At 66.8% G+C, this 27,458-nt stretch overlaps 2 protein-coding genes across 2 annotated transcripts; both read right to left on the reverse strand.

Moving 5' to 3' along the window:
- Positions 1 to 1,403: 1,403 nt before the first annotated feature.
- LOC123345792 lies at positions 1,404 to 25,661 on the reverse strand. The gene is made up of 29 exons (XM_044982841.1): positions 25,244 to 25,661; positions 24,049 to 24,163; positions 23,134 to 23,264; positions 21,399 to 21,604; positions 18,955 to 19,152; positions 18,352 to 18,480; positions 17,508 to 17,696; positions 17,098 to 17,271; positions 15,758 to 15,917; positions 15,264 to 15,400; positions 14,816 to 15,043; positions 12,738 to 12,885; positions 12,244 to 12,355; positions 11,908 to 12,037; positions 11,332 to 11,536; positions 10,976 to 11,060; positions 9,270 to 9,581; positions 8,246 to 8,769; positions 7,420 to 7,534; positions 6,914 to 7,044; positions 6,241 to 6,446; positions 5,336 to 5,499; positions 4,767 to 4,992; positions 4,193 to 4,321; positions 3,312 to 3,500; positions 2,643 to 2,816; positions 2,388 to 2,547; positions 1,956 to 2,092; positions 1,404 to 1,846 (listed from the first exon to the last, which is right to left on the reverse strand). Exons 1-29 carry the CDS (start codon positions 25,560 to 25,562, stop codon positions 1,655 to 1,657), a joined length of 5,325 nt encoding a protein of 1,774 aa, XP_044838776.1. The 5' UTR covers positions 25,563 to 25,661; the 3' UTR covers positions 1,404 to 1,654.
- Positions 10,930 to 13,319, reverse strand: LOC123346418 (proteasome subunit beta type-8-like). The gene is made up of 6 exons (XM_044983807.1): positions 13,141 to 13,319; positions 12,738 to 12,885; positions 12,244 to 12,355; positions 11,908 to 12,037; positions 11,332 to 11,536; positions 10,930 to 11,060 (listed from the first exon to the last, which is right to left on the reverse strand). The coding sequence occupies exons 1-6, from the start codon at positions 13,279 to 13,281 to the stop codon at positions 10,972 to 10,974; spliced, it is 825 nt and encodes a 274-aa protein (XP_044839742.1). The 5' UTR covers positions 13,282 to 13,319; the 3' UTR covers positions 10,930 to 10,971.
- Positions 25,662 to 27,458: the final 1,797 nt, after the last annotated feature.

The raw sequence follows: 27,458 nt of genomic DNA on the forward strand, positions 1-27,458 counted from the left end.
AGCTGCTCTGCTGGGGCGCTGAGCAAACGCACCGGCTCTGCCGACAGGAGAGCGTCTCCCACCGGAGTCGGTGCTCCGCCTCCCTGAGGGCGGACAGGAGCAGCCCCCGTGACACAGCACTGGCTACACTGGGGGGGGGTGTCGGGGATCACCCCCTGAGCGATGGACAGCCACGGGGTCCCGTTCCTTCTGCTGCGCTCCCTGGCCCAGGCAGCCGACACACCCAGGGAGGGAGTTTGTGCCTTTACCCTGGGGAAGCAGAACATCCTCCCATAGCTGGGTGTCCCTGGGGGGGGCTGCCCAGACCCCCTTCCCCACCCTGCTCAGTGGAGCAGATTCGGTTCCATTCACCCCCTGACTGAGAATCGCAGAGCCACAGCTCTGTGGGTGGAAGATAACCCAGAGCTGGTGTAGGACCTGCCCCAAAACACCCCCCACACCCCCTCAATGCTGTTACAGAGCAACAAACCCATCCTCCAGAGCAGAGCTGGTATGAGAGACTGTTCTACAAACACTGCACCCCAAATCTGTCCCTCCCGCTCCCCCCTCCTTCAGCCACCTCACCCAGCGCTGCAGGAGCCAGGGCTGGTTCTGCCAGCTTAGTCCACAGCGGTTCAGGAGAGAATTGTTATTGGTTAGATCAGGGGGCTGGGAGCCAGGACTCCTGGATTCTATCCCCGGCTCTGGGAGGGGAGTGGGGGCTGGTGGGTTAGAAGGGGGGGGGCTGGGAGCCAGAACTCCTGGCTTCTATCCCTGGCTCTGGGAGGGGAGTGGGGGCTGGGAGCTGGGACTCCACTGACTTGCTGTCTAATTCCCCTGTTACTTTGCCTCTGTTCCCCCTCTGGAGACAGTGATGCTGCCCAGGGGAGCGGAAAGATTCCATTCGCCTTGTCAAGTTTTATTGAGCTCAGAGACGGTCAATGTTCCCACAGCCGCCATCGTTAACAGCCTGTCTCACCCCCGGCCCCCAGGCCTGTCTGACATTTCAGCATCTGTGACCCAGTGACCCCCTGCCGGCCTGTGGCCCCTCCCCAGGATCAGCTCTGCTCCGCCAGCCTGGGGTAGAAACCGGAGTGACCCCGGCCCCGGTGCTGACAGACAGCGGCTGCTGTTACTGTGAGACAGACCCACCCGCTCGGAGCCTGCAGCGCCTCCTGCTGGCTCTCCGCAGCCGTGCGCTGGCACTGCCCAGACCGAGACCCAGGCATGCGCTGACCCACAATTCCCAGCTCTCCGGGCGGGTCGCAGAGCACCAGCCTGACCGGGAGCCCACGTTCTTCATTAAACACGACTGGTTCCGTGGGACCAGCCACGGACGGTTCCATCGAGCGAACGCTGCAGCCCGGGGCTGGGGCACGGGACCAGCGACGGCGTTTCCAGCCAGAGCCCGTCACAGACACCGGTCGGATGTTTCACCTCTTTAATGTATCTTACAAAACACTCTTCTCGTGCTCAGCCAGTCGAACACGCCTGCCCCCCGGGGACTCCCTGCGCAGAACCGACACCCCAACGCAGGCGATAAACCAGTGACCCGACATCACACACTAATCAGCCGCTGTCCGGATGGTCCATGTCACCCTGGGCCGGGGGGAGGAGGGGACGGGCCGTCAGGCTGGTGCTGGGCTATTCCCCGGGGCGGGGCGGGGCGGGGGGGTTACTCGGCCAGGTCTCTCTGCACCAGTCTGTAGTAGGGCCCCTTGCGCCCCATCAGCTCGGCGTGCGTCCCCTCCTCGGCCACGGCCCCGCCCTCCAGCACCACGATCTGGTCGGCGTTCTCCACCGTCTGCATGCGGTGGGCGATCACCAGCACCGTCCGGGGCCCCCGGCTCAGCACCGACTGGCGGATCTGGGGGGAGGAGCAGAGCCGCGTTAGGATCCGTCCGCACACGACGCAGACCAGAGACACTCAGTCCGTCCGGGCTCGGAGTTCGGATCCCACCGCCCCCACCACTCACCGCGCATTCACTCTCCGCGTCCAGCGCGCTGGTGGCCTCGTCCAGGATCAGCACGGCCGGCTGGCGGATCAGCGCCCGGGCGATGGCGATCCGCTGCTTCTGCCCTGCCGAGAGCTGCCCGCCCTTCTCCCCCACGTCTGCAGGGGGTCAGAGAGAGAGAGGGAGGGGTCAGGACTCCTGGGTTCTGTCCCCGACTCTGGGAGGGGAGTGGGGGCTAGTGGTCAGAGCAGGTGGGGCTGGGAGCCAGGACTCCTGGGTTCTCTCCCCGGCTCTGGGAGGGGAGTGGGGGCTGGTGGGTTAGAGCAGAGGGGGCTGGGAGCCAGGACTCCTGGGTTCTCTCCCCGGCTCTGGGAGGGGAGTGGGGGCTGGTGGGTTACGGGGGGGGCGGGACATTTCCCAGAAGCCCTTGCAGCGCAGGCAGTGGTGACTCACCTGTCTCAAAGCCGCTGTCCAGCTCCGCGATGAAGCCAGAGGCGTGGGCCGCTCTGGCCGCCCTGGTGACCTGCTCCTCCCCGCAGCCCCCCAGCCCGTAGGCGATGTTCTCCCGGATGGAGCCGGAGAAGAGGACGGGCTCCTGCCCCACCAGGGCCACCTGCCGGCGAGAGGGGGCGGCGTTAGGGGCTGAGACCTGCCCAGCTCGTCACACCCAGTGAGCAGCAGCCCAGCCCCTGCCCCCGCTGCCCTCACCTGGCGGTGCAGGTACCGGTGCTCGTACTCCCGGAGCGGGGCCCCGTCCAGCAGGATCTCCCCGGCCTGGGGCTCGTAGAACCGCTCCAGCAGCCCCACACACGTGCTCTTCCCGCTGCCGTTCAGCCCCACCAGCGCCGTCACCTCCCCGGGGCGCAGCTCGAAGGACACGGCCTGGGACAGCGGGGAGAGTGTCAAAGTGCCTGTCACGTGGGGGGATCACAGGGGCTGGGAGCCAGGGGGATCCTCTCCCCAGGGGAAGGGCCTGGGAGCTGGGGGATCCCCTCCTCGGTGGAAGGACCTGGGGTCAGAAGCAGCTCCAGGCACCAGCGCTCCAAGCGCGTGCCTGGGGCGCCAATCACGGGGGGTGCCCTGCCAGTCCCTGCGAGGGCGGCAGGCAGGCGGCCTTCGGCGGTGTTTCTGCAGGAGATCCGCCGGTCCCGCGGATGCAGTGGCAATTCGGCAGCAGGTACGCTGATGCCGAGGGACCAGCAGATCTCCTGCAGAAACACCGCCGAAGGCCGCTTGCCTGCCGTGCTTGGAGCAGCAAAATACATAGAGCTGCCTCTGCCTGGGGTTATGAGCTGGGAGATCCCCTCCCCGGGGGAAGGGGCTGTGAGCTGGGGGATCCTCACTGGGGGTAGGGTGTAGCCGCCCTGCTGTAGGTACCTGTAGGACCTGGCGGTCCGGGCGGGAGGGGTAGGAGAAGGAGACGTTGCGGAAGGAGACGTGTCCCTGCAGCGACTCCGGCGCCCGTGTCCCGTCGGTGCGCACGGCCGGCTCCCGGTCCAGGTACTCAAACACCTTCTCCGCCGCCCCCACGTTGCTCAGCAGGTCCCCGTACATGTACACCAGGGTCTGGGCAGGAGGAAGGAATCAAAGAAAGCTGAACAGACAGAAGAGGGATGGATGGAGAGATGGATGGGGTGGGGGGTGAGCATAGGCGCTGATGCCATGGGTGCTGCGGAGCTGGAGCACCCACAGGGAAAAATTAGCGGGTGCTCCACACCCACTGGCAGCCAAACTCCCCTTGCCCCTGCCCCCACCTCGCCTCCTCCTCCCCTAAGCGCACCATGTCCCTGCTCCTCCCACTCACAGCGCTTCCCGCCCGCCGCATAACAGCTGTTTGGCGGCGCTTAGGACTTTCCGGAAGGGAGGGGGAGGAGTGGGGACACAGCGCGCTCGGGGGAGGAGGCGGTAAAGAAGCGGGGTAGGGGCGGGGACTTTGGGGAAGGGGGTGGAATTGGGGCGGGGCGAGGGTGGTGCAGGGGTGGGGGCAGGGGCAGGGGCGGGGGCGAGAAACCACGGGGCGTCAGCACCTATGGGGGTGAGCGTGGGGACAGATGGATGGAGTGAGCAGGGATGTGGACGGAGGGATGGATGGGTGATGAGATGGGTGGAGAAAGGGTTGGTTTGGCACAGATGGGTGTTGTCGGGGGGAAGGATGGATGGATGGGCGTGGGGAGGGATGGGCGGATGCACAGACAGAGGATGACGGACCAGTCGCTGTGACCCTAGTACGGCCCCGTCCCTGGCGCAGGGCCCCTCACCTTCACATAGCTGCCCACGTCCCCCTGGTAGAGGATGAAGGAGACCAGGCTGCCCTTGGTCAGGAGCCCGGCGTGGATCTGCTGGTGCCCGCAGTGCAGCATCAGCGCCTGCACGGCCAGCTGCAGCAGCTGGGGGGGAGACAGAGTCATGTGGGGAGCAGGCAGGGAGGCATGGGGCACCCCAAACCTATAATTAACACCCCTCAGTCCCAGCTGCCTGGGTCCCCCTCTCCCCAGCTCACTCTCTGTCTCACTATCAGCCGTCCCCGGACACCTGGGTCCCTTGTTCTTCTCCAGCTAAGCCACTGCATCAGGAACTGCCATGCCCGGATGCCTGGGTCCCCTCTCACAGGCTCCCCCATCAGAGAGCAAACCCCCTTCCTTGGACGGCTGGGTCCCCAGCTCCCAGTTCACCAGTCAGATGGTGAGCTGCCATCCCCAGATGTCTCGCCCCACTCTTGCTGGCTCCCTCGTTGGTTCATGAACCACTTCCCCCGGACACTTGGGTCCTCACTGACTCCCCCATCAGCTCCCCACTGCCCCCCCCGGACGCCTGGGTCCCCTCCCGGCTCACCCGGCGGAAGAGCAGGTAGAGCGCCCTCTCCAGGTCGCGGCGGTTCTTCAGCCGGTGGGTCTCGGCCAGCGCCGCCTCGTAGCGCCGCGACTCCTCCTCCTCGGTGGCGAAGCTGCGCACGGTCTCGATGGAGGAGACCGACTCGCGCACGACCTCGCCGGAGCGCGCCATGGAGTCCTGGATCGCCTTCAGCACGGCCTGGGGGGGGGGGGCGTGGGTCAGAGACCTCACAGTCAGAAGGGACCAACCCGCCCATCACATCTGGGCTCCTGCATAGCCCCGGCCAGCAAATCACACCCGGGCCCCAGCATCCAGCCCCGTAACCCGCCTGGTGTGGAGCTCTGAGGAGACACTCAAATCTCAATCCTCCAAGTGCTGGGGAATCCACCCGTCCCTGGGTCAGCTGGTCCAGTGGCTAATCCCCTCCCTGGTAAACTTCTGCCCCTCGTTTCCAGTCTGAATTCATCTCACTTCAGCTCCAGCCACTGGCTCAGTTCTGCTTCACCTGCTCGCAGAAACCTTCTCCCCACGCGGCACTTACAGACCATGATCCAGCCCCCCCGCCCCACAACTGGGATAAACGACGCAGACTGAGCTCCGCCAGCCTCTCATGACAAGGCAGCTTCATACAGCCCAGGGTCGCCTTCACCCTCTTAGCTACAGCATCACACAGGGAGCTCACGGCCAGCTGCTTGTCCACGATCACCCCTAAATCCTTCCCAGGGTCACTGCTCTTCAGATAGAGCTCCCACCCTGTAAGGGTGACCCACATCCCTGGGGCCTAGGTGTCAGCCTTGGGCCTGTCTACACAGCAGTGTTACATCGATCAGCAGTGTTACATCGATCAGGGGTGTGACCTCCCTCCCCCCGAGGGAAGAACGAGGCCAGCAAAACCCCCAGCGTAGAGGCAACTGTGGATGGAGGTGGCGTTCCTCGCACGGAAACACCCCTTCCGTCAGTGTCCACGTCCTGAGGCTGTGCTGGCCCAGCTATGCCGACAGTCTCCGTACCGAAGACGCAGCCTTGCTGTGTTACAATTGCTGTTATTTATTTGTATTGCGGTTCCCTTAGGAGCCCCCCTCACGGATCGGGACCCCGCTGGGTCAGGTGCTGCACAGAGGCTGAACAAAGCGGCAGTCCCTGCCCCCAGCTCACAGACATCCTTGAATGTCAAAGCGCACCTCCCAGAGATCAGAGGGGCTGTGAGCCGGGGGATCCCCACCCCAAAGGCAGAGCTGGGAGCCCCAGGGTTGGGGGGTCAGTGAGTTGGGGGGACCCCCTCCCTGGGAAACGGGCCGGGAGCCCCTGGGATGTGCATCTGGGATGCTGGGAAGATGCCCCCACCCCTGGGATCCTCTGTCCCAGAGCCCCATAGAGAGACCCACCCCCCAGCTCCAGGGGGCTCTGGGACAGAGGATCCCAGGGGTGGGGGCATCTCCCCAGCATCCCACGGGGGTGTCTCCCTGCCCCGTACCTGGCGTCGGGTGTCGTAGAGGCTCTGGGCGGCCATGGTGAGGGGGGTCTCGAGCAGCGTGAGCAGCGTCAGGCGCCAGGACAGCCCCAGCATGAAGCCGTACAGCCCCAGCGCCTTCACCAGGCTGCGCAGGAAGATGTTGGCGTTGGCCGGCACCGAGCGGCTCATCATGGCCGCATCCGTGGAGAGGCGCGAGGTCAGCTCCCCTGGGGGGGGAGAGGGGACACAGTGAGACAAGGATCTGCCCCGGGAGGCCTGGAGCTGGTGGGGGGGCTGGGTAGGAACAGGGGGCTGTGGGGCTGCATTGGGCCATTTAATGCTGCAGCCAGCAACAAGGGCCTTGTTAATGTCCAGACATGGGGGGAGGGGAGGCTGCCCCACTGATAGAGGGAGACTGGGGCAGGGGGAATGCTGGGGAGGAGTGTTGGGGAGAATGGGAGGGCGATGCTGGGGGAGAGGGGATGCCATGGGGGTGCTGGGAGGGTGCCGGGGCAGGGCTGGGGGAAGGTGCCAAGGGGAAGATGATGCCGATGCAGGGGATGTGGGAGCTGGGCTGTAGTGGGGTGCAGCAGAGGCTGGAGGTTGGTGCAGAGGTGGGGATGGGGGAGGGGGTGCCAATAGGGTAGATGCTGGGGTTGCGGAAGCAGGAGGGCGTCATTGGGGGAGGACCCACCTGTTTTGACCTGCTGGAAGAAGGCCAGGTCCTGGCGCACCAGGGAGGAGAAGAGCTGGCACCGGGTGCGGATGTTGAGCCGGGAGAATGTGAACATGAAGAGCCCCCCGCGGCAGCCGGCGGCCAGGGAACTGGGGGAGGGGACAGACAGACATGGGGGAGACTGATCCCACCCCTGGAACCAGCGCCTCATACGGAGCCCGTTCCAGATACACCATCCTCCCACCTTGCCTAGCACGGCTGGGGAACCCCAGGGCAGGGCTGGGGTCCCATGGGGGGAGCAGCATGTGAGGTGGGGGGAGACCTGTGTTAGGACTGGGGTTTGGGAGCAGAAGAGGTCTCCCCAGGGCTGTGGATCAGCAAAGGGTGAAGGGTTTCTTCCAAGGGCTGGGTCCTGGGTGGCAGTGGAAAGGTGATGGGGCTTTCCTGGGGTTCTGGGGGGTCTCTCTGGGGCTGGGGGTCCCACAGGGGCACTGGGGGGCTCGCCCCAGGGCTGGGGGTCTCACCTGCCGAAGGAGGCCAGGCACATGAGGCCGATAGCGGTGGCGAAGGTATCTGGGTCATAGGCGCTGCCCAGGATGTCGATGACGCGCCCCGTGTAGTAGGGGATGAAGGTCTCGCCTGCCACAGAGACAGGGGGTGAGAGGGGGCCGTCCTGTGCGGGGGAGTCTCCTTGGATCCCCAGGTAGAGGAATCCTCCAGCAGGAGACTTTCTCATGCAACGTCCCACCCTGCCACCCAGAAACTGAGACTCGACACGCTGAGCCCTTTGCAAACTGCTCGCCGACCTCCGTCCATCCCCAGGCACACCCCTCCATCTCCCTCCATCCCCCAGGCCCCTCCGTAGCTCCCTGCAGCACTTGCCTTGGGTCTGGGACTCAGGGAACCATGCAAGGGGGCATGCTCACGTCTGCACAGACCCCACAGCCAGCTCGGTACCATTTCCCACATCGCCCAATGAGCCGGGTGCTGGAGTCCCACTTCCAAGAGTGGCCTCGCCACTCAGTGGCCAGATTTCCCAAGGGGTTTAGGCACCTAACACTGCAGACAGGGTGCTTTTGTAAATCTTACCAGGGCCCATCTGCATGCAAACCCCTGGCTCAGTAGGAGTAAGTGACAGGCCCAGGGTCACCCAGGGACTCTGTGGCAGAGCCAGGACTTGCACCCAGGGCTCCTGGCTTACAGGCCAGTACCTGAGCTGCTGGGCCACTCTTGCATGGCTCTGGCTGGAAGGTTTTGTCTGGCTCTGTTAGAAACACAGCCCCCCTCCCCCCGCTCACACCCTGAGCCCCCTCCCCCTAAGCCTATGTATCCGCCCCCCGCCCCACTCACCGATCACAGCCAGGGCGAGGAAGACGAAGGCCCCGGACAGGAAGGGCACGTCGGGCCGGGACAGTCCCACCAGCCGGCGCAGGGTGGCCCTGGACTCCCGCTCTGTGTCCTCAGCGCCGGGACCCCCAGCCCTGTCCCCCTGCCCCAGGGCCCCCCAGGTGAGCTGGGCCAGCCCCACGGCCCCATAGCTCAGCAGCAGCCAGGCCCAGGGGGCGCCGGCCAGCAGGGCGGGGGGCACGTCGGGCAGGGGCAGGCAGCGCCGCAGGGTGAGGTACAGGGGGGGCAGCAGGCACAGGGCAGCCAGGGCCCTGGGGGGGGACAGGCGGGGCCGATCCACGGCCAGCAGCCCCCAGGCCCCCCAGAGCCCCAGGAAACGCACAGCAGCCTCCAGCCAGGGGGCCGGCAGCCCCAGGAGGGGCAGCGAGGGGGCGCCCCCGCCCAGCAGGGCCAGCAGGGCCAGGTCGCAGAGCAGCAGGGGGCAGCCCAGACGCAGGGTAAGGGGCAGCGGCATGGTGGAGGCCAGTCTGCAGAAAGAATGAGGGGGGTTATACAAGGCAGGGGGGCTGGGGGCCCGCAGCACTGGGTGACCCCTGATTCCTTACCTCAATCTGTCCCCCAACCCTGCCCCATACCCGAATCTCTCCTATCCTGCACCCCAGTCACAATCTACCCCCAATAGCTCCATCTCCACCCTATGCCCCTGAGCTGCCCCCTACTAGCAGGGGGGGGGGGGCGCTCCGTCGGTCCCGGGAGGGCGGCAGGCGGCTCCGGTGGACTCCCGCAGGCGTGCCGCCCTGTTTGGGGCGGCGAAATTGCTAGAGCCGCCCCTGGGCCCCCTACCCAGCACCCCCACGTACCCCCCACGCATTACCCCGATCCAGTCCCGGTTCCCCCCGTCCCCATCCACCCCGATATGCCCCCCAGACCCCATCGCCCCTCTAGCCCCCACCCCAGCGAAGCCAGCCACATACTGGGGCTCTGGGGGAGGGAACAAACCACCCCCCGATCCCCGGCAATGCCCTACGCGCCCGCTGCTCCCCCGGGGCCCGGTACCTGCAGCTCCGGCTCCTTCTCCCGCGGCGGCAGCGCCCGGACCCCGCGAGCCAGTTTCGCTTTCGGGGGATTCCCGGGCCGGGCCCCGCCCGCTGCTGCTGCCGGCTGCGGCCGCCAGGGGGAGCCCGGGCTGCTCCGGCCGCGCTCGGCTCCAGCTCCCGGCTCCATCCGGCCCCTGCACGTGTCCTGGCTCCAGCAGCGTCCTCCGGCGCAGGGGCCGGGACCGCCCCCGCCCCCCATGAGCTCCGGCTGTCCCGTGCAGCCCCCACCAGGGGCCCGGTCCCTGCGGGGAAGGGGCGCGGGCTCCGCACACAGAGGCGCTTGGCAATCAAAGGGGTCCCTAGGCTGGGCTCAGCTCCAGGCCTCTCGGGACAGAGCCCCCGAGGGAGTCCGGGTCCGGCGAGGTCAGATCCCCGCGGGTTAAACACACCCCGGGGTGGGTGTCTGAGATTCTGCTTCAAACCTCGGCTCCCGGTGGGATCCCGCCTGGGGGATGGGGCTGGGCTCCCCGGGGTCCTTTCGCTGCCCTTCGAGTGCAGAGCCTGGATCAGTTGTGGGGCTGAGTGTCAGGATTGAGGGGCACTGGCGGAGCTGTGGGCAGAGAGACCTCAGTGCTGGGTGTCCCGGGGTCCCCGGGCGATGCTCTGGAGCTGCTCCCCACCAAGCCAGGCAGGACTCTGGGAGCCTCCTCTCCCCTGGAGCAGCCTGTCTGCAGGGCAAGAAGCTCCCACGGCTTCACCTCCTGGGTCTCTCCTGGGAGCATTCAGCATCCTCTGCCCCTCCGTGTGCTTCCCACAGCGAGTCTGCCCAGGCGGGGTCCTGGGGGGGCCACAGGGTCCTGCCCCCCCACTGCGCAGTCAGACGTGACTCTCAGCCAGCCAGTAACACAGAGGTTTATTCGATGACAGGAACAGGGGCTAACACAGAGCTTGTAGGTACAGAGAATGGGACCCCTCGGCCGGGTCCATTCTGGGGGGCAGGGAGCCAGACCCCCACGTCTGCACTTCACTCCTCGTCCCCAGCCAGCTCCAGACTGACACCTCCTCCAGCCCCCCCTCTGCTCAGCCCCTTTCCCGGGCCAGGAGGTCACCTGACCTCTTTGTCTCCAACACCTTCAGTTGGCACCTTGCAGGGGAGAGGCCCAGGCCATCAGTTGCCAGGAGACAGAGGGTCAGCCAGAAACTGAGGCTCCCCCACAGCATTCAGAGAAAACATTAAGAACTGGGTGAGTTTGGGCAGAGCTGTATGGGGGGACCCCCAGGTTGCACTAGCTGGGGAGGGTCAGACTGGGGGGTGCTGGCAGATCTGGGTGGGAAGGGAGCCCAGGGCTGGCAGCGCAGGGTTGGGGGGCACTGGCAGATCTGGGCGAATGGTTCCTGGTTTTCCTGGCACTGCACTAACCCCCTGTGAATTTCTGTGCCTGCCTCCCATTGCCTCTGCTTCATTGTAGAATGCAGCTCCCCATCCTCAACCACCCAGATCCCCTTTCCCCCCCATTCCCGGCCCAGCAGCCGGGAGACACTTTAAATCAATGCCACACATTGGAGTTTTCACTGTTTCTCTTTATTGCATCACACACAGAAATCCGTTAACCGCATCCCCTGCTCCCTCCATCGCTCTGGCCCTGAGTATCCTGAGTCCCTGAATCCGGAGCCCCCGGTCACTGGCCCGTCTCACTTCCTGGCCGCCAGGTACTCGTGGATCAATTGGCTGACGTCGGTCTTTTCCACCTTGATCCATCCGTCCTCCTTCATGTGATACACTGCGGGGAGAAGGATGTGGGAGGGTCAAGGGCAGCCAGCAGGGGACCCCACAGCGCTTCCAGCCCCCAAGGAGTAAGGACATGGGACCCAGGAGTCTGGAAGGGCATCCCTAGGGTGAGCCCAGCAGTTCTCCCACCCCCCACAGAGTGAGGGGATGGGACCCAGGTGTCCGGGACAGCAGTGCAGGATGCTCATCCCTGAGGAGGGATGGGACCCTGGTGTCCTGGTGCTCACCCCCAGGGGCCCCGCCCCAGCCCCAGGTCCCCTTACTGTTGACGACGCCCCCGGAGTAGGCATCGCGGTGGGTGGCCTGGGCGATGGCGCGGCGCCCCAGGTCGTAGGCCTCCTCCACGCTGAGGTCGGGCCGGTACCCGCTGTCCATCACCCCGTAGGCGTAGCTGTTCCCGCAGCCCGTGGAGAACATGGGGCCGGAGAGACGGGTGCCATTATCGTCCACGTAGTACAGGCCGGGGCCCTGCGGGGATGGGGCAGCTGGTGAGACGTGGCTGGGACCAGCGTGGGGGTTGGAGGTGGGTCTAAGGACTGGAGCTGCCGGGGTCAGATCAGAGGTGGGGAGAAGCTCTGTGGGGCCTGAATCTCAAGGGGAAGGGGGGCCCCAATGGGGAGACTGTGGACTCTGGTGTCAGGGGGTCTTTGAGCCAGGGGAATCCCCTGTAGAGGTAAAAGTGGATGGGGACGCGGGAGGGCTGAGCTATGGGACACTGAGGCAGCCTGTGGGGTTCCCCCCCCGGAGCCCCCTCCCATTGTGGCTTGGGGCAGGGGGCCCAGAGGGGGGTGCGGGGGGTACGGGACTGGAGGTCACAGGACAGGGCCAAGGGCCGGTACCTTCTTGTCCCAGCCGCAGATCATGCTGCCCATGGACAGCCCCATGCCCCGGTACTCGCACAGCATGTTCGACAGCAGCTTGGAGGCGGCCGAGACGCTGATCCGCTCCTTGTTCCGCAGCTGGTACAGCCTGGGGTGGGGGGAGGCAGACCCCAACATGGGGTGAGTCTCGGATCCCAGACCCCTGAGCTCTCCACCTCAAACCCCTCCCCACTATGGGGTCCCCTCCTTGAGTACCCACCCCCCCACACACATACCCCAGACCCTCCCTGAGCCCCCATCTCCTAAGTCCCCTGTCCTGCACACCCTTCCCTGCCCCCCTCCCCGGGCGGGCACCTGCAGTGCTTGGCGAGGAGCCGCTCCCAGTACTGGCAGTCGGCCGCGCTGCCCGACATGGTGCCCAGCAGGTAGGGGTTGATCTCGATCACCTTGTTGGCCTCCAGGGAGGCTGTGGGGAAGGAGAGACAGGCCCTGAGTGACACGGGCAGGTGGCTGGGGGAGGGTGTCGTGGTGGTGGCCTGGGGGGAGGACGGGGGGGGGGGCTGGTCTGATCCTCCAGGTACATTGTGCCACAAGAGCATTTGGGGTCACGAGCTGGGTCAGGTCTAGGCCAAGGGGTGGGGTGGAGGCGCTGGGCAGAGGGATCGGGGTGGGGTGGGGAGCTGGAGCTCTAGACACCTGCTCCCACCTGCCAGGCTCCTGGACACAACCCCACACGAGGGAGGGGCGGACGGAGCTAGCCAGGCCAAAGGGGCTGTAGGGATGTGGGGGCAGGGGGAAGGGCTGGGTAAAGTGGCCCAGGAGGGGAGAGCTGGGGGGCTGGGTCTCACCGATGTAGCTGCCGGCCGATGCCCGGGAGTCAACAGCCACGACGACCCCGTGCTGGAATTTGAAGGCCAGGGTGGTGGTGCCGTGGGCCAGCTGGATCCGCACCCGGTCCCGGCCCGCCTCCAAGTACGTCTGCAGGAACTGGGCCGGCTGGGGGGGGGGGGGGAGATGGTGAGGGGGGCTCTCCAGCCCTGCCCCCCCTGCCCAGAGCAGTAACACCACTCCCTGCCCCCCATGGCACTTCCCCCTCTGCCCCACCGCCAGGGCACTGGCCCCAGCCTGCCCCCCATGCCCAGGGCATTGCCCCCCCCCACCTCCACCCCCTACTGCACAGAACCCCCCCCCCCCGCACTACCCCCCCCATGGCGCTGCGCTCTTCCCCCCCTCCCCCCCCCCCGCACTGACCTGCTCCCCCCTGGGCAGGGCCAGCTCGGGCGCCCGCAGGCCGAAGCTGTAGTGGTCGGGTCCCCGGGGCGCAGCGGCGGCTCCGGGGGGGGCCCAGTCCCAACCCCCCCGGGGGGCCCCGCAGACTTCAAACAGCGCCATCCGCCTCGCTGCGCCTCCCGCCTGCTCTGAGCGCCGGGGGAAGAGAAACCGAAAGCGGCAGCTGGGGAGGGACCGGCCCGCCCGGCCCGGCCCGGCCAAGGGCGCGCTGGAGAGGGGCGCACGGGGGCCCTGGGGAGGGGCGCAGGGGGGGCCCTGGGGAGGGGCGCAGTGGGAGGGGGTGAGAGCGCAGGGGGGTGTCATGGGGAGCTGGGGGTGCGGGGGGCTCTTAGTGGAGGGAACATCTGGGCATTGGCGGGCGCAGCGGGGCCAACACGGTCCAGGGGCGCATGGAGAGGGGCTGAGGGCGCAGGGAGTCCTGGGGGAGGGGGCGCACGGAGAGCGCACGGGGAGGGGATGAGAGCGCGGGGGGGGGTGTCCCGGCGGAGGGGACGCAGGGCTGGCGGGTTCCGGGGGGCTCTTAGGGGAGGGAACATCTGGGCATTGACAGGCGCGGGGGGGCCAGCACGGTCCAGGGGCGCATGGAGAGGGGCTGAGGGCGCAGGGGGGTCCGGGGGGGGCGCAGTCCAGAGGCTGCTCCAGGGAAGTCCTGGGGGGGCGGGGCCCTGGGCAGCCAGCGGGGAATGTGGCACCGAAGGGCGCAGGGATCCCCCCACGGGGGGCGCAGGGGGGGGCGCAGGGGGTTCCCAGCAGCCACGGACCGGCCCGCGCGACCCCCTACAGCAGTTGGGGGGGGGCTGTGACTCTCCCTGCGCTGCCCCCATCCGCCCCCAGGGGCGCTGCTCCGGCGCTCGGCGCACACGGGCGGGCGGGGGATGGGGCAGCTCTAACCTGGGGCAGGCAGATCTGCCTGGTAACTGCTGACGCGGGTCCCCCCTTGGGCGGGGCTCGGCTAATGACACCTCCCCCCCTCCGGCACTGCCCCGGGGCGTTCGCAGCTCCCCGCCCCCAGCACTGCCCCGCCCTGTTCCCAGCCTGGGGCGTTGCAAAGCTCAGACAGAGCAGTTGGCACGGGCTGCTTGGCACCCTGGGGTCCCCCCACCCCAGGCAGGGACCCCCCAAGGGCACAGGGGGAGGGACACAGCAGCATGTTCCAAGGGGGATCCTGCCCCCAGGGGCTTCCAGGCGCCTGGATGTGAGGCCGGGCCCTGGGGTGACCTGGTGCTGCTGGGGGGGGGGGGAGAGACCCCAAGGATCACACAGGAAACACATAAAAAAACAGACACTTTATTACACACAAGCCAGACAAACACCAGCCGCCCCACCCCTCGCTCACCCCCCTCGGCTCCCCCAGCACAGCCCCCCTGCTGGGGAGGGGCCCCGGTCTCTCTGCAGCATGATGGGTCTCGGAGCGGGGGTTTGTCCAGAGATGGAGCCCCCTGCGCACCCTCTGGTCCCGTGTCCTGTGCCAGCTCCCCAGGGCGAAGGAGCCGCATAGGGGAACCGGGGGGCTCTGAGAACCCCCCCACCCTGGGGAGGAGCCACGCATGCAGGAAGAGCTGGAATTCCCCCTGGGGGGCTGAGAACCCCCCTCCCCCCAGGATGCCCCATAGCCCCAGCCTCATGACCCCCCGGCCCCCAGCCCATCCTCAGAGCCGCCCCCCTGGTCCCCGTTGAGCTGTTTCTGCGCCAGGCGCCAGTAGCTGCCCCGGCGCGCTAGCAGCTCCCGGTGGGTGCCCTGCTCCCGGATCTCCCCGTCCTCCAGCACCAGGATGCGGTCGGCTCGCTCCACGGTGCTCAGGCGATGGGCAATGAGCAGCACCGAGCGCCCGGCCCGGGCCCCCTCGTAAATCTCCTTCTCCACCTGCAACGGCAGACGCCGGGGTAACGAACAGCCTGATGCAGGGGGCTGAGTGGGGAACCCCCCTTCACCAGCTGCCACCCCCCACCCCAACCCCTGCCCCAGCCAATGGAGTCTCTGTCAATGCCCCTCACTCCCGACCCACAACCCACTGCTAGCCCTGAGCTCCCCCCAGCTCTGCCGGTGCCCCTCACTCCCAGCCTGCCACCCCCCCATCACTCACCTGTAGCTGACTCTCCGTATCCAGGGCACTGGTGGCGTCATCCAGGATCAGCACTCTGGGGTCTCGGAGCAGGGCTCGGGCGATGGCCACCCCCTGCCTCTGCCCCCCCGAGATCTGCCCCCCCATCTCCCCAACATCTGTGGGGGAGAGCGGAGGTGTGAGTAGCCCTGTGTGTGAGTAGCCCCCCTACCCCCCGCTCCATCCCCCCTAACACACACCCTGGGGCAGGGCTGGGTGCTGGCTACTGTGTCGTGGCCTGTGGGGAAGGGTTCTGGGGTTGCTAGAGGGTTTACTGGGGGGTCATAGGCTGGGATATGGGCTGGTGCCTGTGCTGTGGCCAGGGGGGAAGAGGAGGGGGCAGCTGGGGTCCCGGGGGGTTGGGGGTCACAGGGAGATACTAGGGGAGGGGTCTAGGGTTCCCAGGGGAGTGGGGGAGTCCCTGGGGTGCTGGGGAGGGGTATAGGGGTCCCAAGGGGGTGTATAGGGCTCAGTACCTGTGTCGTAGCCGTGGCTGAGCTGGGCGATGAAGCCGTGGGCGTTGGCGCGCTGGGCAGCCCACGTCACCTCCTGGCGGCTGCGCCCCCCCAGCCCGTAGGCGATGTTCTCGTGCAGCGAGCGGGCGAACAGCACCGGCTTCTGGCTCACCAGCGCCACCTGCGGGCGAGGGGAGATCGAGTGGGACCGGGAGATCGAGGGGCTGAGAACGCACAGACTCACCGCACCTAACGGGGGGCTGACAGAGGCTGAGGGGCCCCGGGGACCTAGTGTGGGGTTGGCTGGAGCAAGGGCCCCCCGAGAGGGTCCTGCTGCCGGGGTCTTCCCCTCCCCAGTGTCTGGGATCCCTGCCCCACGTGGGGTGAGGGAGGGAGGTGGGGCGATGCCCCAGACACTGACATGCCAGGGGGTGTGGAGACACCTGAGCGGGGTGGGAGGGTACAGGGGGTACCTTGCGGTGCAGGTAGCGATGGGGGGAGGGGATGGCGGGGGGGGGGGGGAGGGGATGCCCAGGGGCCAGCTGGGGGGGCAGCAGGGGGGTACCTTGCTGTGCAGGTAGTGATGGAGGGAGCAGTGGGGGGGTGGCAGGGGGGTACCTTGCTGTGCAGGTAGCGAGGGCGGGAGAACTGGCGGGTGGCAGGGAGTAACTATCGTTGCACGTAGAGAACGGATGAGGGGGGGGGGGTGGCAGGGGGGTACCTTGCTGTGCAGGTAGCGATGGGGGGAGCAGTGGGGGGGGTGGCAGGGAGTACCTTGCTGTGCAGGTAGCGATGGGGGAAGGGGATGTCGGGGGAGCAATGGGGGGGGCGGCAGGGGGTACCTTGCTGTGCAGGTAGCGATGGAGCAGGCGGTGGGTAGCAGGGGGGTACCTAGCTGTGCATGAAGCGATGGAGGGAGCAGTGGGGGGGTGGCAGGGGGGTACCTTGCTGTGCAGGTAGCGATGGAGGGAGCAGTGGGGGGGTGGCAGGGGGGTACCTTGCTGTGCAGGTAGCGATGGGGGGAGCAGTGGGGGGGTGGCAGGGGGTACATTGCTGTGCAGGTACCCAGGGGGGGAGCAGTGGGGGGGTGGCAGGGGGTACCTTGCTGTGCAGGTAGCAATGGGGGGAGCAGTGGGGGGTGGCAGGGGGTAACATGCTGTGCAGGTAGCCAAGGGGGGAGCAGTGGGGGGTGGCAGGGGGTACCTTGCTGTGCAGGTAGCGATGGAGGGAGCAGTGGGGGGGTGGCAGGGGGTACCTTGCTGTGCAGGTAGCAATGGGGGGAGCAGTGGGGGGGCGGCAGGGGGGTACCTTGCTGTGCAGGTAGCAATGGGGGGAGCAGTGGGGGGGCAGCAGGGGGGTACCTTGCTGTGCAGGTAATGGTGCTCGTACTCCCGCAGGTCCCGCCCGTCCAGCAGCAGGCGCCCGCGCTGGGGCTCGTAGAAACGCTCCAGCAGGGCCACCAGCACCGTCTTCCCCACGCCCGACGGGCCCACCAGAGCCGTCACCTCCCCGGGGCGCAGCTCCAGAGACACCCCCTGCGGGGGAGGGGGGTTAGACATGGGGGACCTCCGGCACCCCTCCCCTATACCCCCATCCTCCCCTTCCCCCTTGGCTCTGCCCCCACAACCCCCAGTCCGACCCCCTGATCCTCCTCCCCTGCAGCCCCCCATAACCCCTCCAGCTATTGCCCCCCAAATCCTTGGTTCTGCTCTGGATCCCCCGAATTCCCTCCCCTGACCCAGACTCTGCGCCGGGTCCCCCCACCGGGTACCTTGAGCACGGGGGTGTCGTCCCGGCCAGGGTAGGAGAACCAGACGTCCTGCACCTGGAGGTGCCCACGCAGGCTGGGGGGGGCCAGCGTCCCGGGGGGGCTGATCCGGGGCGTCCGCTCCATGTACTCAAAGATCTTCTCTGAGGAGCCCACGGCCTTCTGCACGCTGGGGTAGACGGAGAGCAGCACCTGGGGGGCAGGGGGGGACAGGCTGGGTGAGCTCCCCCCGCACCTCCACTCACCCCACAGCCCCCCATTCACCCCCATCGCTGGGGCAGACAGGGAGCAGCACCTGGGGGGCAAGGGGGGACAGGCTGGGTGAGCTCCCTCCACAGCCCCCCACTCACCCCCCATCACTGGGGCAGACGGGGAGCAGCACCTGGGGGGCAGGGAGGGACAGGCTGGGTGAGCTCCCCCCACAGCCCCCCACTCACCCCCCATCACTGGGGCAGACACAGGGAGCAGCACCTGGGGGGCAGGGGGGGACAGGCTGGGTGAGCTCCCCCCACAGCCCCCCACTCACCCCCCATCACTGGGGCAGACAGGGAGCAGCACCTGGGGGGCAGGGGGGGACAGGCTGGGTGAGCTCCCTCCACAGCCCCCCATTCACCCCCCATCACTGGGGCAGACAGGGAGCAGCACCTGGGGGGCAGGGGGGGACAGGCTGGGTGAGCTCCCCCCACAGCCCCCCATTCACCCCCCATCACTGGGGCAGACGGGAAGCAGCACCTGGGGGGCACGGAAGGTCAGGGCTGGGTCTGGCCCACCATAGCCCCCATCCCCATCCCCAGGCAGGTGGCCAGCAGCCCCTGGGAACGGGGGAGCCCCCCCCACACACACTCACCTCCACGGCCGTGGTGAACTGCATCTCGTAGAGGACGAAGGTGACCAGGTCTCCGGTGCTGACGGCCCCGGCGGTGACCAGCCGCCCCCCGTAGTACAGGATCCCCACCTTCAGCGCCAGCCCCGACAGCTGGGGGGACAGAGCGTTAATGGGGGGCTGCCCTCCACCCCGGGAGCTCTGGGGGGCTCCCACCCTATGGGGGAATGATGGGGGCTCGGAGCTTTGGTCAAGGCTGGGGGACCCCACCCTGACGGGGAGAAGGGGCCCAGCCTGACTCCCCCAGGGGGGCCCCTTTGCCCTTCCCCGGCCCCCTCTCCCACCTCCCCATCCCCCAGAGATACCCCCTGTCTGACCCTGAGCACACACACCCCCCTGCTCCCTGCCACGGCCATGGGATACCAGGCCCTGCCCCCCCTGCCCCAGGGATCATGTCCCCTGCCCCCAGGGTTACCACATTCCCCTGCCCCCTTGGTACAGTCTGCCAGCACCTTCCCCCGGCTGCACCCTGCCTCTGCACCCCCATTGCCATGGCAGCCCTACAACCCTCGTTGCCGTGGCGCCTCCCCCCCCCGTTGCCGCGGCGCCCCCGTGACACCCCCTTACGCTGTTGGTCCACATGGAGGCGGCGTAGGCGGCTGCCTCCTGCTGGTTGAGCCGGTAAGTCTCCTGCAGCCGCTGCCCGTAGCGCCGGGCGGCCCCCTCCTCGTTGGCGAAGCTGCGCACCGTGGCCATGGCCTGGAAGGTCTCCACCGCCACCTCGTTGGCCTTGGCCAGGGACTCCTGCACCCGCTGCGCCAGGCTCTGGGGGGAGCAGGGGGTCAGAACAGGGGGCTCTGGGCACCCCTCCGCCTCCATCCCCCTGCCCAGCCCCAGATCTGTTTCCGAGTCACTGCCCCCAGGGTAGAGCCCCCAGCCTGTGAGTCCGGCCGGCGTTCCTCACTCCCAGCCGTACATGTACACGGAGCCGAATTAAAACACGGATCGTTTGCCTGCACCCGGCTTACCCAGCGACCTGCCCCGCGTCACTGACCCGACACTTTCCTTTCTACCCCTCCCCAGTTTGTGTGTCATTTGCAGACTCTCTCAGTGCGGGTTGGTGTCAGAGCAGCAGCCGTGTCAGTCTGTGTCCGCAAAAAGAACAGGAGAACGTGCGGCACCTTAGAGACTAACACATTTATTTAAGCAAAGTAACAGAACACCACTAGCCATCACCTCCAGCCCCAGCTAAAACCTCTCCAGCGCATCATCAGAGATCTACAACCTACCCTGAAGGACGATCCCTCACTCTCTCAGACCTTGGGGGACAGGCCAGTCCTTGCTTACAGACAGCCCCCCAACCTGAAGCACATACTCCCCCCGCAACCACACAACAAAAACACTAACCCAGGAACCTCTCCTTGCAACAAAGCCCGATGCCAGCTCTGTCCACATATCTATTCAAGTGACACCATCATAGGAGCTAATCACATCAGCCACACCATCAGGGGCTCGTTCAGCTGCACATCTACCATGTGATCTATGCCATCATGGGCCAGCAATGCCCCTCTGCCGTGTACATTGGCCAAACCGGACAGTCTCTATGCAAAAGAATAAATGGACACAAATCTGACATCAGGAATCATAACATTCAAAAACCAGTAGGAGACACTTCAACCTCCCTGGCCACTCAGTAACAGACCTCAAAGTCGCAATTATTCAACAAAAAAACTTAAAAACCAGACTCCAACGAGAAACTGTGGAACTGGAATTATTTTGCAAACTGGACACCATTAAATTAGGCTTGAATAAAGACTGGGAGTGGATGGGCCATTACACAAAGTAAAACTATTTCCCCATGCTAATTTCCCCCTCACTGTTACTCACACCTTGTCAACTGGGCCATCCTGATTATCACTACAAACGTTTTTTTTCTCCTGCTGACAACAGCCCACCTTAACTGATTACACTCATCATAGTTAGTATGGTAATGCCCATTGTTTCATGCCCTCTGTGTCTATCTCTCTTCCTACTGTATGTTCCACTCCAGGCATCCGATGAAGTGGGTTGTAGCCCACGAAAGCTTCTGCCCAAATAAATGTGTTAGTCTCTAAGGTGCCACGAGTTCTCCTGTTCTTTTCTCAGTGAGGGTTGTAGGTTTTCTTCCAGATCATGGATAAGATGTTAAATAGCACAGGGCCAAGCACCGATCCCTGGGGGCCCCACGAGAAACCCCCCTCCCCCAAATGTCGATTCCCCATTTACAGTTACATTTGGAGACCGATCAGTTAGCCAGTTTTTAACCCATTTTGTGTGAATCCTGGGCACCCACAGGCTGCCGGGGGGGGGGTGGGTGGGAAGGAGGGGCCGTGGGGAGCAGTGCAGAGGGGGCAGATGGTAGGGGTGGGGGAAGGGGGGAGATACCAGGGAGGTGGGAAGGGCGGTACCTGGTGGAATTTCCCGGAGAGCTTGGGCACCAGCAGGACGAGGGGCAGCGTGGGGTGCAGGCGGGGGGCTGAGCGGGGCAGGGAGCTGGAGGCAGGTTGCGGGGTGGGGCACTGGGGGCAGGTTGGGGGGCAGGGGGCTGAGCAGGGTGGGGGGCTGGGGGCAGGTTGCGGGGGGGGGGGCTGGGGACAGGCTGTGGGGGGAGGCGCGGTACCTGGTGGGATTTCCCGGAGAGCTTGGGCACCAGCAGAACGAGGGGCAGCGCAGGGTGCGGGCGGGGGGCTGAGCGGGGCAGGGAGCTGGGGGCAGGTTGCAGGGCGGGGGGCTGGGGGCAGGCTGTGGGGCGGGGGGCTGGGGGAAGGTTGGGGGGCTGGGGGCAGGTTGCAGGGTGGGGGGCTGGGGACAGGCTGTGGGGCGGGGGGCTGGGGGAAGGTTGGGGGGCTGGGGGCAGGTTGCAGGGTGGGGGGCTGGGAGCAGGCTGTGGGGGGAGGGGCGGTACCTGGTGGAATTTCCCGGAGAGCTTGGGCACCAGCAGGATGAGGGGCAGCGCAGGGTCCAGGCGGGGGCTGAGCAGGGTGGAGGCAGGCTGTGGGACGGGGGGCTGGGGCCAGGCTGTGGGGCGGTACCTGGTGGAATTTCCCGGAGAGCTTGGGCACCAGCAGGACGAGGGGCAGCCCCACGGCGGTGAGGAGCGCCAGGCGCAGCGACACCTGCAGCATGAGGCCGAAGAGGAAGACTCCCCGCATCCCGTACCACATCAGCAGGTTCAGCTTCTCGCTCAGCGCCTCGCTCATGGCGTCCGTGTCGGCCGTCACCCGCGACGTGACGTCCCCTGGGCGGGGGCAGCGGGGGAGAGTCAGTGGGGGGGACGGATCCTGGAGCGATTCCACAGGGACCCGTCCAGCCTGGGCCGTCCAGCCACACATCAGCCTTGTTCCTACTCCCTCCATCCCTCCCTCCTTCACAGCGTATCCATCCCTCCATCCTTCCTTCATTCACAGCGTACCCAGCCAGCCAGCCCTGCTCAGGTATTTAGGGGCCAGTTGGGGGGTGGGGGTGGGGAGCCCTAGCGAGGAAGGAGGGAGCTTGTGACAATGGGGCAGGGCCTGGCTGTGGGTTGGGGCAGGGGGAGGAGCCCGGGGGGTGTCTGTGGGGTCAGTGTGGGGCAGGGGGCTCAGGGTGGGGGGGAGCCCTGGGTTGGGGGGTCTGTGGGGTCAGGGGTGGGTCCTGTACCAGTGCGGTTGGCATGGAAGCCGATCTCCTGGTGCAGGATGGGAGGGGGGGAGTCTGGGGGGAGTGTCTGTGGGGTCAGTGTGGGGAGGGGGCTCAGGGTGGGGGGGAGCCCTGGGTTGGGGGGTCTGTGGGGTCGGGGGGGGGGGTCCCGTACCAGTGCGGTTGGCATGGAAGCCGATCTCCTGGTGCAGGACGGGAGGGGGGGATCTGGGGGGGTGTCTGTGGGGTCAGTGTGGGGAAGGGGCTCAGGGTGGGGGGGAGCCCTGGGTTGGGGGGTCTGTGGGGTCGGGGGGGGGGTCCCGTACCAGTGCGGTTGGCATGGAAGCCGATCTCCTGGTGCAGGACGGGAGGGGGGGATCTGGGGGGGTGTCTGTGGGGTCGGTGTGGGGCAGGGTGTGACAGAGCAGGGCGGATTTGACCCGGGAAGGTTGCAGGGGAGTTACACTGGGGAGGGGGGTCTGCCCTTGAAGGAAGCTCCCTGAGCTGTAACCTGAGCCAGGAGGGGGGTGGGGAGAAGTGACACCTTCTGCCCGGGAGACTGAACAAAGGGAGGAGCAGAGGGGAGGGGGCAGAGAGCTGCTGGAGGGGTTTTTAGTTTCAGTTTGGGCTGGGGGGTGCAACGCAGGGAACCCCAAGCTGGGGTCTAAGCTCCCTGAACCGCCCCCTCCCCGAAGGACTTGACTGAGGGGTCCTGGCTGTACCTACAAGCCCTGCTGGGGACCGTGTCCTGTCGGCTAATAACCCTTCTGTGTTACTGGCTGGCTGAGAGCCCCCGGGAATCTCAGGAAGTGGGGGGTGCAGGGCCCGGACTCCCCCTCACTCCGTGACACAGGGGCGGGACAGTCTGTGGGGTGGAGGGGTCCCATACCAGTGCGGTTGGCGTGGAAGAAGCTGATCTTCTGGCACAGGATGGGGGGGGAGCCCTGGGGAGGGGGGGTCTGTGGGGTCAGTGTGGGGCAGAGGCAGGGGGGTCTGTGGGGCAGGGGAGGGGTCCCGTACCAGTGCGGTTGGCATGGAAGAAGCTGATCTCCTGGCACAGGATGGGGGTGGTGAGTTCAGGGGGGTGTCTGTGGGGTCAGTGTGGGGCAGAGACAGGGGGGTCTGTGGGGCAGGGGAGGGGTCCCGTACCGGTGCGGTTGGTGTGGAAGAAGCCAATCTCCTGGCGCAGGACGGAGCTGAAGACCCGGCTCTGGATTCGCATGTGGATCCGGTTCATGGTGCCGTTATAGAGACAGTCGGACACGAACTCTGTCACTGCGCTGTGGGGGTGGGGGGCAGTGGTCAGTGCTGGGGCTACTGCCTGCCCCCCGACTCCCTGCTCCCCCAAACCCAGCCACCATCCCCTAGACCTGCCCCCCAACTCCCCACCCCCACAAACACCCAGCCCCCCAAACCCAGCCCCCATCCCCCAGACCTGCCCCCAGTTCTCTGCTCCCCCAAACCCAGCCACCATCCCCCAGACCTGCCCCCAGTTCTCTGCTCCCCCAAACTCAGCCACCATCCCCCAGACCTGCCCCCAGTTCTCTGCTCCCCCAAACTCAGCCACCATCCCCCTAGACCTTCCCCCCAACTCCCCACCCCCACAAACACCCAGCCCCCAAACCCAGCAACCATCCCCCAGACCCATCCCCCAAACTCAGCAACCATCCCCCAGACCTGCCCCCCAACACCCAGCCCCCAAACCCAGCCACCATCCCCCAGACCTGCCCCCCAACACCCATCCCCCAAACCCAGCCACCATCCCCCAGACCTGCCCCCCAACACCCATCCCCCAAAGTCAGCCACCATCCCCCAGACCTGCCCCCCAACACCCAGCCCCCCAAACCCAGCCAGAATTGCCCCAGACCTACCTCCCAATTCCCTGTCCCCCCAACCCCCCCCCAATACAGCCCCCAGACCTGCCCCTGAATTCCTGCAGGGATCTTGTTATACAGATCCCCGGGCCCATGACCCAGCTCCCCTCCACCCCCCATGACCCCCCTCTTCTCCCCATGCTCCATACACATTGCCCCACCCCCGTGACCCCAGCTCCCCCAGCCCTACCTGCCGACGGTGATGAGGGACATGGCCCAGATGGCCCGGCCGAAGGCCGAGGGGTCGTCCTCGCTCACGATCCAGTCGGTCATGCGCCCCGTGTAGTAGGGGATCGCCATCTCCCCTGCAACCCAACAGCACATGGGGTCAGGACTCCTGGGTTCTCCAGGAGGGGAGTAGGGGCTGGTGGTTAGAGCGGGGGGGGGGGCTGGGAGCCAGGACTCCCATTGCAGCGCTGGGAGTTACAGCGCTGGTCGTGCAGCTGTGTAGGGACAGCGCTGGTGTGTGGCCACACTGACAGCTACCAGCGCTGCAGTGTGGCCACATTTGCAGCGCTGTTGGGAGTGATGCATTATGGGCAGCTATCCCAGCGTTCAAGTGGCAGCAACGTGCTTTTCAAAAGAGGGGGGTGGGGTGGTGTGTAGTGTGACAGGGAGCGGGGGGAGAGAGAGAGAATGGATTTTTGGAGCCAACACTATGTTAGCTTCCTGACTTGCAAAATCAGAAAATGTTCCCAACCCCTGTGAATGAGACAGGCAGGGGTTTTTCTCATTTGATTGTTCGCAGTCAGGTACAGATTGATCACAGCAAACAGGAGCTGTGTTTGTTTTTTAGATAAGCAGCTCCCTGTGCTCCGGAGCACCAAGGAGCTCCGAGTTCACAACAAAACAAAGAGAGGCTGCATAACAAAACAAAGAGTAATTTAGTTAAAAGCATTCTGGGATATCTCCTAATACCCTGGAGGCCAACAACAGCGCTGGTGTGTGGCCACACTTGACGAGCAGCGCTGCACTCGTTATACCCCAAGCAGACCAGGTGTACAGCCAGCGCTGCAGCCAGGGAGTTGCAGCGCTGGATGTGCCTTGCAGGTGTGGACAGTTACTAATTGCAGCACTGGAAAGCCTCCACCAGCGCTGCAACTTTCAAGTGTAGCCAACCCTACTCACACTGGGCCCAGGACCCTGTGACCCCCCCCACACACACACACCCCGTCGGAGGGCCCAGTCATGCACACCGGACTCAGGGTCAGGGCCCCGTCGCGCCGGGCGCTGCACAGACAGGAAGAGACAGTCTCTGCCCAGAAACACCCAGCTGGTTTCTGTGCGATCTGGCCCCTGGGCAGGGACCGGCTGGCTCAGGGAGGCAGGGACCAGGACCCGGGGCCTCTCCCCCTCGCGCCCGCAGCCCCCGTCCCCCGACTCACCGAGCGAGGAGAGCACCAGGAACCCCGCGATGGCCACGAAGCGCAGCAGGTCGGGCCTCACGCAGGCCAGCAGCCGGCCCAGCGAGGCCGAGGGCCCCGGCTCCCCCCTGCCGGCGGGGAACAGCTGGTGCCAGAGCGCGGCCGCCAGCCCCGCCGCGCCGTAGGTCAGGCCGAAGACGTCCCCTCGCCCCCAGCCGTGCAGCAGCTCCGAGGGGGGCGCCCGGGGCTGGGCCAGCGCCTGCAGGGTCACGTAGCCGGGCAGCAGCAGGCTGAGCAGGGCGGCCAGGGGCAGCAGCGCCTCCCGCAGCCCCCCGGGCATCCCCTGCCCCCTGCCGCGGGCAGCCTGGGCGCTCAGGCTCAGCAGTGCCCCCCGCGCCAGCGCCACCCCCCAGGCCAGGGCCAGGGGGTCCCAGGGCTGCAGCAGGGGGCAGAGCTGCTGGGCCAGGCGCAGGGTGAGGAAATCCAGCAGCACCGCCAGGGGCAGGGAGAGCCAGGCCATGGCCGGCTTCATGCCGGGGCCGGGCCCTGCAGCGCTCAGCAGCGAGTGTCTAAATCCCCTAGGCCCGGCTGCGGCCGGCCCCTGCAGCACTCAGCAGCGAGTGTCTAAATCTCCTAGTCTCCGCTGCGGCCGGTCCCCGCCGGGGGCGACCTCTGGCGGCCGCTCGGGTCACTGCGCTCAGAGCCGCGCCGGAGTGACCGCAGAACCTGTCCTGCCGATCCAGTTCCACTCCGCTTCGGGTCTCCCGCTTTCCTCGGTGGGGGCCGGGGTCTGGATGCGGCTTCTCCGGGGCTAGCGGATCCCAGGCGCCGGGGGCAATTCCTGGCCCCGCTCCGCAGCCGGCCCGTGGAAACGCGCCGCCCGCAACTCCCCGGCTCGGGCGAGGGGCCGCGAACTGGGGGGCGGAGGCGGAGAGAGGCGGGTCCGGCACCGGGTTAGCCGCCCGCCCTGGGAAGTCCCCGGCTGCCCCGATCCGCTTCTGGGAAAGGAGGCGGCTTCCCGAAAGTGAAAGTGAAACCGGATTAGCGCAGAGCCCGCCCCGGCGGGGGGGCCATAGCGCCTTACATGGGATGGGCGCGTAACCGGCTGAGCCGGGGGGGGGGGAGGTAATGGAGCCTGTTGGCCTACGAATAATGGGGGGGAGCTGCCCCCCTGCCCCATAGCAAGTGACGACCCCCCTTCTCAGAGACCCCCCCTGGGCAGGGGGCAGCTCCCCAGCTGACTGGGGGGGCAGGGAATTGCCATGCCGGGGTCAGGGCGTGACCCTGGGGCAGAGGCTGGGTGTGAATTACTGTGCATGAAAAAATAAATCCCCCCACGGCGCAGATCCCCCTCCCTGCACCTGCAGCTGGGGGGGGGGGTATTGAAGCTCACGTGTGTCCGGGGGGCTTTCTGCTCCCAGCCAGCCCGGTGCAGCGAGGGGTCAATCTGATCCCAGGCCTTGGGATCTAGGCCGGTCCGTGTAGCTGCGGGACTCACATCGTGCCCGTCACCGTGGCCTCTGGGCACCTCACAGGCAGTTGTGGAATTATGGTCCCACCCCTGCTGCCCCCCCCCCCCCCGGGGCTACTGGCCCAGGTTACAGCTGGGGGCCGAGCTGCACCCAGGTCTCTCCAGCCCCCGGCCAGTGCAGAGCCCCCAGCGGTGCTGGGATTCGCTGGACTGTCCGGCATCGACCCCCCCACCCCCCCCAGGCCGAAGTGGCTCCCGCCCCGTGGGAGAGGCTGGGCTCGGCTCCCCGCGCTGGGCGGTGCAACCTGGCCCCGGGGACCTTTCCGGAGGCTGGTCGGACACTGGTGGGTGTCACGCCTGCCTGGGCCTGTCTGCAGGGGCGGGGGGGGGGGGGGCGGCCTGGGCAGGGCTCAGTGACCGAGGGGACGTCCACACGGCGCTAAAGGCCCACCCCCCCCCCAGGTCTCAGGGCCGGGCCGGGCCGGCTGACTCAGGCTGGCGGGACAAGAAATCGCGTGTGGATTTCGGGCCGGGGCTGGAGCCCGGCTCTGGGGCCCTCCCTGAGACGTCAGGCCCTGGCCTCCAGGGGAGCCGGATCGTCCACACTGCCACGTGCAGCCGGCACCCCGAGCCCCACGAGCCCGACTCAGCGGACCCGGCTGCCTGCGCCAGGGGCTTTTATTCCCGTGTGGACGGACCCTGAGTGGCGCTGAGACCCCAGGGGCCAGGTCCCGGGGCCCAGAGCCGAGCCCAGCCAGCCCCATG

The sequence above is a fragment of the Mauremys mutica genome, chromosome 12 (genome assembly GCF_020497125.1).
Source record: "Mauremys mutica isolate MM-2020 ecotype Southern chromosome 12, ASM2049712v1, whole genome shotgun sequence".
Taxonomy (NCBI): Eukaryota; Metazoa; Chordata; order Testudines; family Geoemydidae; genus Mauremys; species Mauremys mutica.